Source organism: Mobula birostris, chromosome 12 (genome assembly GCF_030028105.1).
Source record: "Mobula birostris isolate sMobBir1 chromosome 12, sMobBir1.hap1, whole genome shotgun sequence".
NCBI lineage: Eukaryota > Metazoa > Chordata > Chondrichthyes > Myliobatiformes > Myliobatidae > Mobula > Mobula birostris.
The window spans coordinates 68,658,838-68,671,679 of record NC_092381.1 but is presented as its reverse complement, the minus strand read 5'-3'; the positions used below and the strand labels follow the sequence as shown (position 1 = coordinate 68,671,679).

General features: G+C 42.6%; 1 protein-coding gene across 2 annotated transcripts in view; it reads left to right on the top strand.

Annotated features, from left to right (window-relative positions):
- rnf2 (ring finger protein 2) overlaps nucleotides 1-12,571 on the top strand; it is a 72,662-nt gene extending 60,091 nt beyond the window's left edge. The window contains exons 7-9 of one of the 2 annotated variants that reach the window (XR_011888044.1): nucleotides 6,810-6,981; nucleotides 11,234-11,357; nucleotides 11,484-11,552. Coding sequence is in view for 1 of the 2 variants with exons in the window: in XM_072274009.1 (XP_072130110.1) it covers nucleotides 6,810-6,981; nucleotides 11,484-11,585 (274 nt within the window). In the remaining variant the exon portion in view is untranslated. Of the gene's footprint in view, nucleotides 1-6,809; nucleotides 6,982-11,233; nucleotides 11,358-11,483 lie in introns of both variants that reach the window. The other variant, XM_072274009.1, reaches the window with a different exon arrangement.
- The last annotated feature ends 271 nt before the right edge of the window (nucleotides 12,572-12,842 follow it).

Genomic DNA, 12,842 nt, shown 5'->3' with positions numbered 1-12,842 from the left:
AAATCCCCTACTATTACAACTTTATGTATCCTGCAGTTGTCTGCTATCTCTCTGCAGATTTGCTCCTCCAATTCTCGCTGTGTATTGGGTGGTCTATAATACAACCCCACTAATGTGGCCATACCTTTCCTGTTTCTCAGCTCCACCCATATAGCCTTGGTAGACAAGGCCTCTAATCTGTCCCGCCTGAGCACTGCTCTAACATTTTCCCTGACTAGCAATGCCACCCACCCTTCATTCCTCTGCCTCTATCACATCTGAAACATCGGCACCTGGAACATTAAGCTGCCAGTCCTGCCCCTCCTGTAGCCAAGTTTCACTAATGGCTATAATGACATAATTCCATGTGTCAATCCATGCCCTCAGCTCGTCAGCCTTCCCCACAATACTTCTTGCATTGAAATAGACACACCTCAGAAGATTTTTTACCACCACACACAACCCTTCTATTTGTGACTTTGCATGAACTTTTAACATTTATTTTCACCCCCACTCCACTATCTGCTCTGGCACTCTGGTTCCCATCCCCCTGCAAATCTAGTTTAAACCCTCCCCAAAAACACTAACAAACCTCCCTGCAAGGATATTGTTCCCCTTGTAGTTCAGATGTAACCCGTCTCTCTTGTACAGGCTCCACCTGCCCCAGAAGAGGTCCCAATGATCCTGAAATCTGAAACCCTGTCCCCTTCACCAGTTCCTCAGCCACGTGTTCATCCGCCAGAGCATCCTATTCTTACCGTCACCTGCCCCAGTATGTAACCGATGAGTTTGTATCTCAGGAATTATACCATACAAACATGTAAGGAAGCAGGAATACACCCATCAACTCTGGATCTATTCTGACATGATCATGGCTGATCTGAGTTTAACATAACATTAGAAGTAGGAGTAGGCCATCTGGCCCATTGAGCCTGCCCCACCATTCAATAAGATCATGGCTGATCTGTCCGTAAACTCAGCTCCATCTACCTGCCTTTTCCCCATAACCCTTAATTCCCTTACTATGTAAAAACCTATCTAACTGTATCTTACATATATTTAGTGAAGAAGCCTCAACTGCTTCCCTGGACAGAGAATTCCACAGATTCACCGCTCTCTGGGAAAAACAGTTTCTCCTCATCTCCGTCTTAAATCTTCTCCCCTGAATCTTGAGGCAATGTCCTCTAGCTCTAGTCTCATCTACCAATGGAAACAACTTTCCTACTTCTACCTTATCTATCCCTTTGAAAATCTTGTATGTTTCTATAAGATCCCCTCTCACTCTTCTGAATTCCAGAGAGTATAGTCCCAGGCGACTAAATCTCTCCTCATAAATTAACCCCTTTATCCTTGGAATCAACCTGGTGAACTCCCTCTGCACTGCCTCCAAAGTCTGGAGACCAGATCTGCACACAGTACTCCAGGTGCAGCCTCACCAGTACCCTGTATATTTGCAGCATGACCTCCCTGCTCTTGAATTCAATCCCTCCAGCAATGAAGGCCAACATTGTTTGCCTTAATAACCTGTTGCACCTGCAAGCCAACATTTTGCGATTCATGCACAAGCACTCTCAAGTCCCTCTGCACAACAGCATACTGCAATCTTTCACCATTTAAATAATAATCTGCTCTTCTATTATTCCTTCCAAAGTGGATGATCTCGCATTTACCAACATTGTATTCCATCTGCCAGACTTTGGCCCACTCACTCAACCTATCTATATCCCTCTGCAGACTCTCCACATCCTCTGTACAATTTGCTTTTCCACTCAGTTTAGTGTCATCAGCAAATTTTGCTACGCTACACTCAGTCCCCTCTTTCAAATCAACAACGTGAATGATAAACAGCTGCGGGCCCAGCACCGACCCTGTAGCACCCCACTCACCACTGACTGCCAACTGGAGAAACACCCATTTATACCTTCTATTGATTAACTAATCCACTATCCATGCCAATACACTTCCGTCTCCATGCACCTGTATTTTATTTGTAAGTCTCTTGTGCGGCACCTTATCGAATGCCTTTTGGAAATCCAAGTATACGACATCCACCTGTTCCCCTCTATGCACTGCATTCGTTATGTCCTCAAAGAACTCCAGTTAGTTTGTCAAACAGGACCTGCCCTTTCTGAATCCATGCTGCATCTGTCTAATGGAACCACTCCTTTCTAAACGTTTTGCTATTTCTTCCTTACTGACGGCTTCAAGCATTTTCCCGACTACAGATGTTAAGCTAACTGGCCTATAGGTGCCCGTCTTTTGCCTACATCCTTTTTTAAAAAGTGGCGTGACATTTGCTGTTTTTCAATCTGCCGGCACCTGCCCAGAGTCTAGAGAATTTTGGGGTAAGTGATTACCAACACGTCCACTATAACCTCCGCCAATTCCCTCAATCACCCAATATAAATTTCCCCTTCTCGTCTTCCAAGGGACCTACGTTGACTTTAGCCACCCTCTTCCACTTTATATATTTATAAAACCTTTTGCTATCTGGTTTTATATTTTGTGCTAATTTACTTTCCTACTCTTATCTTCCCTTTCCTTATTTCTTGTTTAGTTGTTCTTTGTTGCTTTTTGAAGCTTTCTCAATCCTCCAGTCTCCCACTACTCTTTGCGACTTTGTACACGAGCTTTTAATTTGATACTGTCTTTTATTTCCTTAGTTATCCAAGGCTGACACTCCCCACACTTACTGTCCTAACTTTTGACTGGAATATAAGTTTGTGAGCATTGTGAAAAATCTCTTTGAAAATATTCCACTGATCCTCAGCTGTCCTACCAAATAGCCTGTGCTGCCAACCCACATTAGCCAACTCCTCCCTCCTGCTGTTGTAGTCTCCCTTGTTCAAGCATAATACACTAGTTTTAGATCTAACTATTTCATCCTCCATCTGTATGCAAAATTCAGTCATACTATGATCACTCTTTCCAAGAGGGTCCCTGACCACAAGATCGTTAATCTTACACGTCTCGTTGCACAGGACTAAATCTAAGATAACATTTTCCCTTGTAGGTTCACTAACATGCTACTCAAGAAAGCCATCACAGATGCATTCTGTGAAGTCCTCCTCAAGACTTCCTTGACCAACCTGATTCACCATGTGGAAGTTAAAATCCCCCATGACAACTGCCGTTCTGTTCTTACAAGCCTCAGTTATTTCTTGGTTAATCGCCTCTGCCACTGCAATATTTTTATTAGGTGGCCTATAGACAACTCCTACTAGTGGTTCTTTTTTTCCCCTTTACTATTCTTAATCTCTACCCAGATAGACTCAACATTCTGCTCCGTAGATCTTATATCGTCTCTCACAATCGCCCTGATCTCATCCTTAATTAAGAGCGCCACCCCACCTCCTTTGCCTTCCTGCCTATCTTTCCGTATTACCTGATACCCTTGAATATTTAATTCCCAGTCACCTCCACCTTGCAACCAGGTTTCTGTAATGGCCACTAAATCATATTTTGTGCTATCTGTTCCCAGTGCTTCTCATTCCCTTGATCATAACCTGAATTAGTTGCTTTCATCAAAGAAAGTGATAACAGCTTTGACTCAAATTCTCTGATCAAGCTCAATTAGGGCCAGAAAAAGTCCATTTCTCAGGCTTCCAATTTCAGGGTTTCGGAGTAGTGCCAGGCCTAGGTTTTTCTGGCACCCTAGTTTGCTAATACTGAGTCCAACCAAGTTGTCAGTATCTGAGTCTAAAATGGGGTTTTTAGATGGGGACCTACAGCTGAAACCATTCTTGTCCTTGCCCTACATATCTGAGATTGTCAAGCAGAGACCAGGGAATAAACCTCTTCGTCACTAGTAGACAGTAACTTACCTGGTTGTCATTTGGCTCACACAGAAGAGCTCCCTGTGAGTTTGATCTGTATTAGAATTAGCATTTCAGCAACCCTGCTCAGTGCAATTGTGACACAACCTGCATTGCAGTAATCATGATTTTTCAGTACCCTAAGCATAGCTTGTGTTTCTATTTCCAAAGTTGCACCATTTTTTAAGCTCATGTTTGACCAGTGATGGCCACAGCCAATCAGAATCAAGTTTATTAATCGCTGATACACTCAGTGGCCACTTCATTAGGTATCACGGGTTGCAATGAAGGCACGACAGCAGCTTTTATCATCAGGAGTTTGAGGAGATTTGGTATGTCATCAAAGACGCTCGCAAATTTCTACAGATGTATCACAGAGAGCATTTTAACCGGCTGCATCACCGTCTGGGATTGGGGGTGGGGCACTGCACAGGATCGAAGTAAGCTGCAGGAAGTTGTGAACTCAGTTAGCTGGGTACCAGCCTCCTCAGCATCCAGGACATCTTCAAGGAATAATACCTCAAATAGATGGCATCCATCAGTAAGGACCCCCATTACCCAGGGCATACCATCAGGGAGGAGGTACAGGAGCCTGAAGACACACATTCAGTGATTCAGGAATAGCTTCTTCCCCTCTGCCATCAGATTTCTGAATGGACATTGGACCCAAGAACACTACCTCACTACTTATTTTTTCCCTCTTTTTGCACTATTTATTTAATTTAACTTTTTAAATATATTTACTTTAATTCAGTTTTTATTATTATGTATTGCAATGTACGGCTGCCACATAACGACACATTTCACAACATGCTGGTGATATTACACCTGATTCTGAGTCTGATATCTCCTGCACTTTATAAAGTGGCCTCTGAGTGTACATATAACCATAACAGCACGGAAACAGGCCACCTTGGCCCCTCTAGTCCGTGCCGAACTCTTACTCTCACCTAGTCCCACCGACCTGCACTCAGCCCATAACCCTCCATTCCTTTCCTGTCCATATAGCTGTCCAATTTTACTTTAAATGACAATATCGAACCTGCCTCTACCACTTCTGCTGGAAATTCGTTCCACACAGCTGCCACTCTCTGAGTAAAGAAGTTCCCCCTCATGTTACCCCTAAACTTTTGCCCCCTAACTCTCAACTCATGTCCTCTTGTTTGAATCTCCCCTACTGTCAATGGAAAAAGCCTATCCACGTCAACTCTATCTATCCCCCTCATAATTTCAAATACCTCTATTAAGCCCACCCTCACCCTTCTACGCTGCAAAGAATAAAGACCCAACTTGTTCAACCTTTCTCTGTAACTTAGGTGCTGAAACCCAGCTAACATTCTAACATGTCATGAACTTTGCTGTTTGGCTGTGGTACAGTGCAAGACATAAAAAAAAAGTTACTGTAACTTACAATAAAACAAAATGAATAAGGCAAAATAAGTGAGGCAGTGTTCTTGGGTTCATGGAACATTCAGAAATCTGGTGGTGGATGGGAAGAAGCTGCTCCTAAACGTACAGTGTGGATCTTCAGGCTCCTGTACTACCTCCTTGATGGTTGTAATGAGAAGAGGATATGTCCTACATGGTAAGGGCCATTAATGATGGATGCTGCCTTCCGAGACACCACCTTTTAAAGTCGGTGCGGAGGTTTGTACCCTTAATGCTGAGTCTACAACCGTCTGCAGCCTCTTGCACATCCTTGCATTGGAACATCAAATCATTTAGAATGCTCTCCAGAGTACATTTGCTAGAGTCTTTGGTAACATAAGTCTCTTCAAACTCCTAATGAAGTGTAGCTGCTTGTGCCCCTCTTTGGTGATTGCATCAATATGTTAGGCCCTGAATATATCCTCTGAGATGATTGTGTCCAGAAACTTGAAGCTGCTCGCTCTTTCCAATGGTTGACCCCTCACTGAGGACTGGTGTGTCCTCCTGACTTCCCCTTCCCAAAGTCCACAATCAGTTCCTTGGTCTCGCTGACATTGAGTGCAATGTTGTTGTTGTGACACCACTCAACCAGCTGATCTCTCTCACTCCTGTCTGCCTCCCTGTCACCATCTGAGATTTTGCCAACAGCAGTGGTGTTATCAGCGAATTTATAGATGGCATTTGAGCTGTGTCGAGCCACGCAAAGGGTGTAGAATGTAGAGCAACTTGCTAAGCGTGCGTCTTTGAGTTGAGTCTGTGTTGATTGTCTGCGAGGAGATGTTACTACTAATCTGCACTGACTGTGATCCCCTGATCTGGAAGTCAGGGATCCAGTTGCAAAGGGAGGTACAGAGGTCCAGGTCTTGAAGCTTGTTGATTAACACTGAGGGGCTGACGGGTGTTGAACACTGTACTGTAACCACTGGACAGCAGCCCGATGTGGGTATTGCTGTTGTCTAGGTGGTCCAAGGCTGGGCGGAGAGTGAGGGAGATTGCGTCCGCTGTGGACCTGTTGTGGTGGTAGGCAAACTGCAGTGGGTTCAGGACCTGCTGTAGGAGTTAATTCTAGCCATAATCAACCTCGCAAAGTACTTTCATCACAGTAGAAGTGAGTGCTGTCAGGCGATAGTCACAGAGGCAGCTCGTTCTGCTCAGGTTTTTCAGTACCTGCCAGGTACACCATCAGAGCCTGAGGGCTTGTAAGGGTTTGCCCTCTTGGAGGAAGTTCTGAATTCTTCCTGTGAGACAACGATCACAGGATCACCGGGTGTTATGGAGATTTGCACAGTTGTAGTTTTACTCTCCATTTCAAACAGCACATAAAAGGTGTTGAGCTTATCGGGGAGTGAAGTGTTGCAGCCAGTTAGGTTTTGCCTTGTCGGAAGTAGTGCCTGCAAACCCTGCCACAACTGTCATGCATCAGATTGTCACCTGCCCTCAATGTTGCTGAGACTAGGTACTCTGGTTGAAATGTAAGGTAATGGAACCAGTGTTACAGTTAGCTTTCATAACTAACTTTTGGAATTTGAGGTAGTGAGGGTGCACATTTCATTTCTCCTATTTGTTTTTTTTCTTTGGTTTAAAAAGGTACATAAAAACAACAGGAAATGCTACAGTTGACCACCTGTCCAAGTATCTGGCAATGAGATTAGCCTTGGAAGAGCTCAGGAAAAATGAAGAAGCAAACCCAATGAACGTGGAGACTGTCAGTGAGAAGCAGTACACCATATACATTGCAACGGTGAATGGCCAGTTCACTGTAAGTATCTGACCTGCTTTTCAACAGTGGGTCACCTGCAGTTTATTTCAGATCAATGGAAAATCTCACTGTTATTATAAAATCTGGGGAGAGTTTGTTGTCATTGGAAGGATAAAAACAGAAAATGCTGGAAATACTCAGAAGGTCAGTCTCCATCTGTGAGAAGAGGAAACAGTTAATGTTTTGGGTGAAAGACCCTTTGTCAGAACTGGGAAGGAGAGTAAAGAATCTCGTGGGGCTGCAGAGAGGGCGGGATATCTCTGATCAAGTTAAATTCATGTGGCTGAGGGATAAACAGGGTTACCTGTGCAAGAGGCAAAGGGGTGCAGATGGAGAACATAGACAAAAGAATGTGGGAGTTGTGAAGTTCATTACAGGAAGACATGCATGAAACAAATACGCTGAGCCAATATCACAGATGGATGATTGAAATTTCATATGCTTGATCTTAGTTTTCAAGAAAAGATAAACTTTCAAATATAAATTACAAATAACACCTGACGGTTGCAATTCCATTAAGTGACATTACAATTGACAGTAATTGCTGATGATTTTGAGGCCTGAAAAATAAGTTACTGTTCTGTGCAACTTCCAACTCTTAAGATATTTCCATTTTCATTTGGCTTGGATTTAGAATGTGTCCCTGATAATACCCTGTTGTAGAAGAGTTGGAGAGGGGAGCAGGTGAGAAGGAATAAGGTGATACGTACCTATCACCATTACTAATTTTGCTTGAGGTTTTCTATCCTTTGTTGTACAATGCTTGAAAAAACATGGCAGTGCAGTCATTTCCTCATCCCCTGTAGTCTGAGAACAGCAGCACTGTTGGGCACTTCCTAAACAATAGTTAACCTTAACTTCATTCCACTTGATTTCTAACCACCTTGCACCTCTTGGAGAAGAACAGGGAGAAGCTGAAAACCTGGTTTTAGTAGAGGAAGACAAGACATGACATGAAGAGGGGTGAGTCCAGGACAAGAGGCCATAGTCTTAGAATTAGAGGGTACCCAGTTAAAACAGAGATGAGGAGAAATTTTTTTTAGCCAGAGGGTCGTGGATTTGTGGAATTTGTTGCCACATATGGCTGTGGAGGCCCGATCATTGAGGGTGTTTAAGGAGGAGATTGACAGGTATCTAACTAGTCAGGGTATCAAGGGATATGGGGAAAAAGCCGGAAATTGGAACTAGATGGGTGAATAGTTTAGCCCATGGGGGAGCTGTGGAGCAGACTCGATGGGCCGAATGGCCTACTTCTGCTCCTTTGTCTTGTGAACTTGTGAAATCTTTTGGGAAGCTTTGTTGGTGGAGTGTGAGCAGTGGAGCTCATGGAGTGGAGAATGAGAAGTAGGCTGGTGTTCCAGGAGCAATAGTCAACACGGATGTTGTCAGCCAAAGATCATGTTTTATGTCTTATGACTGTGAGCTGGAAGGATACAGCAATGCATGGCTGGGGGAGATCTTGCTGTTAGAAATGGATGTGAGAAGTTTAGAAGTTGCAGGGTTTGAAAGTGAACACAGATATTAAAATTTCAGATTGGTGATTGGAACTAGGATGAAGGTGGGAGAGAAAGTGAACAGAAACATTCTGAAAGGAGAGTGAAAGCAGGTGACAAGTACGACATTGGAGAATCCCAGTCTTCAAGTGAATAGATGTGAGTTTACAATTTCATAGGCAGAGAGGGAAAGAATGTACTGTCAGATAATTTAGGAGGTGAAAGAAAAAGTTGTTTTTTCATAAATCCAATGTGGAAAACAATACTAATCCCAGTTATGAATCATGCCAAGGATAGTTACTGCTAGGCAAAACCCTAAATGGATGTGAAAGTTGGAAAAGGTTAGTGAAAATAGAAACTTTATTGCTGGGTCAAAAGTCTAGTCATATGCCATTATTGTAAGTCTCATAAGGGTGGTCTGGTCTTTGACATAAACATGCCAGAGAAAACATGGAAGTATTGCTTTAACTGAGATGAGAATGGAGAATTGCAAGCTAATATCAGAAATTGCTCATAGTCACAGCTAAGAAGGCCCAGTTACCCTGATGGTAACATATCATGGGACTAGTTTCTTTGAACAGTGTCACATCCACTGAATACCTGTTTTATAACAGCTAACTGATGGTGTCCTGGCTGACAAATCAAGTAGCTGGGATTTACTTTTCTGACCCCACTAGCTGCAGTTTCTTCATTTTTATAGGTATTTGAGCCGTACTGTAACAGTAAGTCAGTCGATCAGATTTAAAGCCACATTATAAGGTCAACCACTTCCTTAAATGTTTTGCCTTGCTTTTCCTAGCAGAAATTGGAAGTAAGCCTGTAAGGTGATTCTAGGAGGTCTGAGGAAACACTGCAACCAGTGATCATTGTTGGAAGCGTATGGTAAAGTGTTATGTCAGCTTGAATGTAGGGGAGGAGATAGGAAAGACACTAATCGTTATACTGTAGTTGAAGACTGGGAATTTGTATCATAGCAATAGAGGATAGTAACTTGTTACCATTCACTTCAAGAAAGGAAAAAAAATTAAGAAAGAAATTCAGGTTGGGTTAAAAAGTCATTTGAGATTAAATTTTCAAGATCTGTACAATGGGACGTAATTAATGGCTACCAAAACCAAAGCATGGGATCGTCTGAGGCAAAAAAAAACATTAGTGAGCCCATACTGTTTATTTAATACAGATTAAAGATTCCTCTGAGGTCTCTTAACACTACAGACCTAGAATCTGAATAAATGAACACGAGAGATTCTGCAGATGCTGGAAATGCAGAGCAACACACACAAAATGCTGGACGAACTCAGCAGCTCGGACAGCATTTTTATGGAAAAGAATACAGAATTAATGTTTTGGTCTGAGACCCTTCAGGACTGGAAAGGGATGGGGAAGAAGCCAGAGTAAGAAGGTGGGGGGAGGGGAATGAGTACAAGCCGGAAGGTAACGGGTGAAGTGAGGTAAGGAGGAAGATAAGTGGGTAGGGGAGGGGGTACAAAGTGAGAAGCTGGGAGGTGATGGGTGGAAAAGGTGAAGGGCTGAAGGAGGATCATATCTGATAGGAGAGGAGAATGAACTATAGAGGAAAGGAGGGGCATCAGAGGGAGGTGATAGGCAGGTGAGGAGAAAAGAAGGGGTAAGGGAAAAGCTGGAATGGAAAATGAGAGCACGGGGGGGGGGGTGGAGAAATTACCAAAAGTTCAAGAAATCGATGTTCATGCCATCAGGTTGGAGGCAACCCAGATGGAATTAGATGTTTTGCCTCATCGTGGCAATGGAGAAGGCCATGGACCAACAAGTTGGAATGGAAATGGGCAGTGGAATTAAAACGGCTGGTCACTGAGAAATCCTATTTGTTGCAGGCGGTGCAAATGTGCTTGACAGAACAATCCTTCAATCCGCTTAGGGTCTCACCGATTAGAGGAGGCCACACCAGGAGCACCAGATACAGTAGATGACCCCAACCCCAACGTGGGTGAAGTGTTGCCTCAGCTAGAAGGACTGGGGGCTCTAAATGGTGGTGAGGGAGGAAGTGAATAAGCAGGTGTACTTCTACTTGCATGGATAAGTGCCAAAAGGGAGATTCGTGGGGAGGGGTGGATGCAGCAAGTGGGGAAGAGGCAAAGATATGTTTGGTGGTAGGATCCTGTTGAAGATGGCAGAAATTGTGGAGAGTGACGTGCAGGATTTGTAAGTTCATGGTATGGTAGGTAAGGGCAAGAGGAACTCTACCCCTGTTAAGCTGGTGGGAAGATGAGGTATGAGGGTGGTGTCCAGAAAATAGAGGAGATGCGGGTGAGGGCACCATAACCGGTAGAGGAAGGGAAACCCCGTTCCTTGAAGGAGGATGTTCTGGAAAGGAAAGCTTCATTATGTGGCAGAGATAGAGGAACTGAGAATAGGAAATGACTTTGGGTTCATCGTCATTATCACCTCTTGGTTTATTAGTTTAGTAAGCATTTGTGCCAGACACTTCAGTTGAAGATGATTTCTAGTGTATGTTGCAGTAAAGGTAAGATGAAGATTAGCTTTATTTGTCACATGGACATTGAAACATCAAAACATACAGTAAAATGCACCTTGTGTGAACGACCATCACAGTCCAAGCATTGTGCTGGGGGATAGCCTGCAAGCTTTACCACTTTTCCAGCTCCGAAGTAACATAATCACAACTCACTGATTCTAACTGTATTTGGGAGGAAACTGGAGCACCTGGAGGAAACCTACATGGTCATGGGAAGAACGTGTTAACTTTTGTTGTCCAAAAGGGTCTTGGTGATGATGCCGATCTCTGGGTACGTCTCTAAATCACTGTTCCAGAATTGGATCTTACAAAACTCTGCAATGGGATCAGAAAAAAAGATTTTCTTTGAAACAAGAAAGGACCAAAAGGTAAACATAAGCAGATGTATTTGTTTGACAATGGATCTGAGGTAATTACCATTGAGATTGTCACTAGCCATGATTGTAGTCCTTTGGAAAAATTGATGAAAATAACTTCTGTCATATTTCTTCCAGCTCCTGAATGGCTCCTTCTCTCTCGAGCTTGTTAGTGAGAAATACTGGAAGGTCAACAAGCCAATGGAACTGTATTACGCACCAACCAAGGAACACAAGTAGATGACAGCATGAGGTCCATGTCAGATAAATGGAAATGGTGCTTTTGATGGTAGTGACTTGTTTGTCTTCCATGCAACAGCAACCACTATCAAGAGATGTTCTGTTGAATAAAAGCCTGTCACATGTTCGGATATACAGATCTGTGGCATGCAAATCACAACTGAATAATCATGGGCAAGAGGACAGTTTCCCAAAGGGTTCTTTTACCTTGTCGTGATATTGTGGACACCAACTTGAATCCAGGAAGTAGAAGTTTGTAGCGTGCTGCATTTCTGTTTCTTGGTTTATGGAATACATAACAGTACAAGGGATCAATTTTCTTTGTCACTAACAAATTTGCAAATTTATTGTAAAAGTCCTAATTTTTACAATAAGATTTTGTTGTGAAATTATTTTCTTCTGTTCATGTATCTCCCAGTTGGCTCTGCATACTCTGTATTGACACCATAGCACCACTGTATTCCTTCAATTTAATTCCTTCACTTTTGACAATAGGTGAAGGGAATATTGCAGCCAAGTTCAATCTTTTGCTTCTGCCACTTGTAGTAGAAGCCCCTGCAGAGCAATCAAAGATATGAATTCAGTTGATTTCTCTCATACTTGAAGGTATTAAGGCTAATTGTTGTGGATCGAGCTGTGTTCCAGTTGGAATAATCATGTTCTGGGGATTGAATATGGGGCCATTCTATGCAGTGTATTAACCCACAACGTTAGTGGGAGGAAAACTAAATTATTATTTTCTTTGAAGGCAAGTGTCCTTTTTAACATTGCAAAGCTATGTTTTCAAACAAACTTCTACTATTCCAAGCTGAAGTACTACAGGACACCAGTGCATTGCAAACACAGATAAATATATTTTCAGTGTCTTTTGATTTTTAAAAAATCAGTTTTTCATGTGAAATGTAAAATGAGTATTTATGTTGTCAATCAAGTTCTGGTAGTTATACCGTGAAACTATGCTGTATCTGGGCATCTACTAATTATTTGTACACTTAAAAAAATGAAATTAAATAATTGTTTCTTTACTTGAATAATAGTTTTGGCATTTATTGGAGAACACAGGCAATTGTTGGCACCTCATTCACACATTGGTTGATTAATCAAGGAGGAGCTTAGGATTTGATTTACAACAGTGCTCAATAAACAAGGTTTTTCTTTGTGTTGGTGAGCCAAAAGATGATGATTCATATTCCCTTGTGGTACTTGGGGAATTTAATTAAATAAACTGAAACTTAAAAGCTAGTATCAGTAATGGCA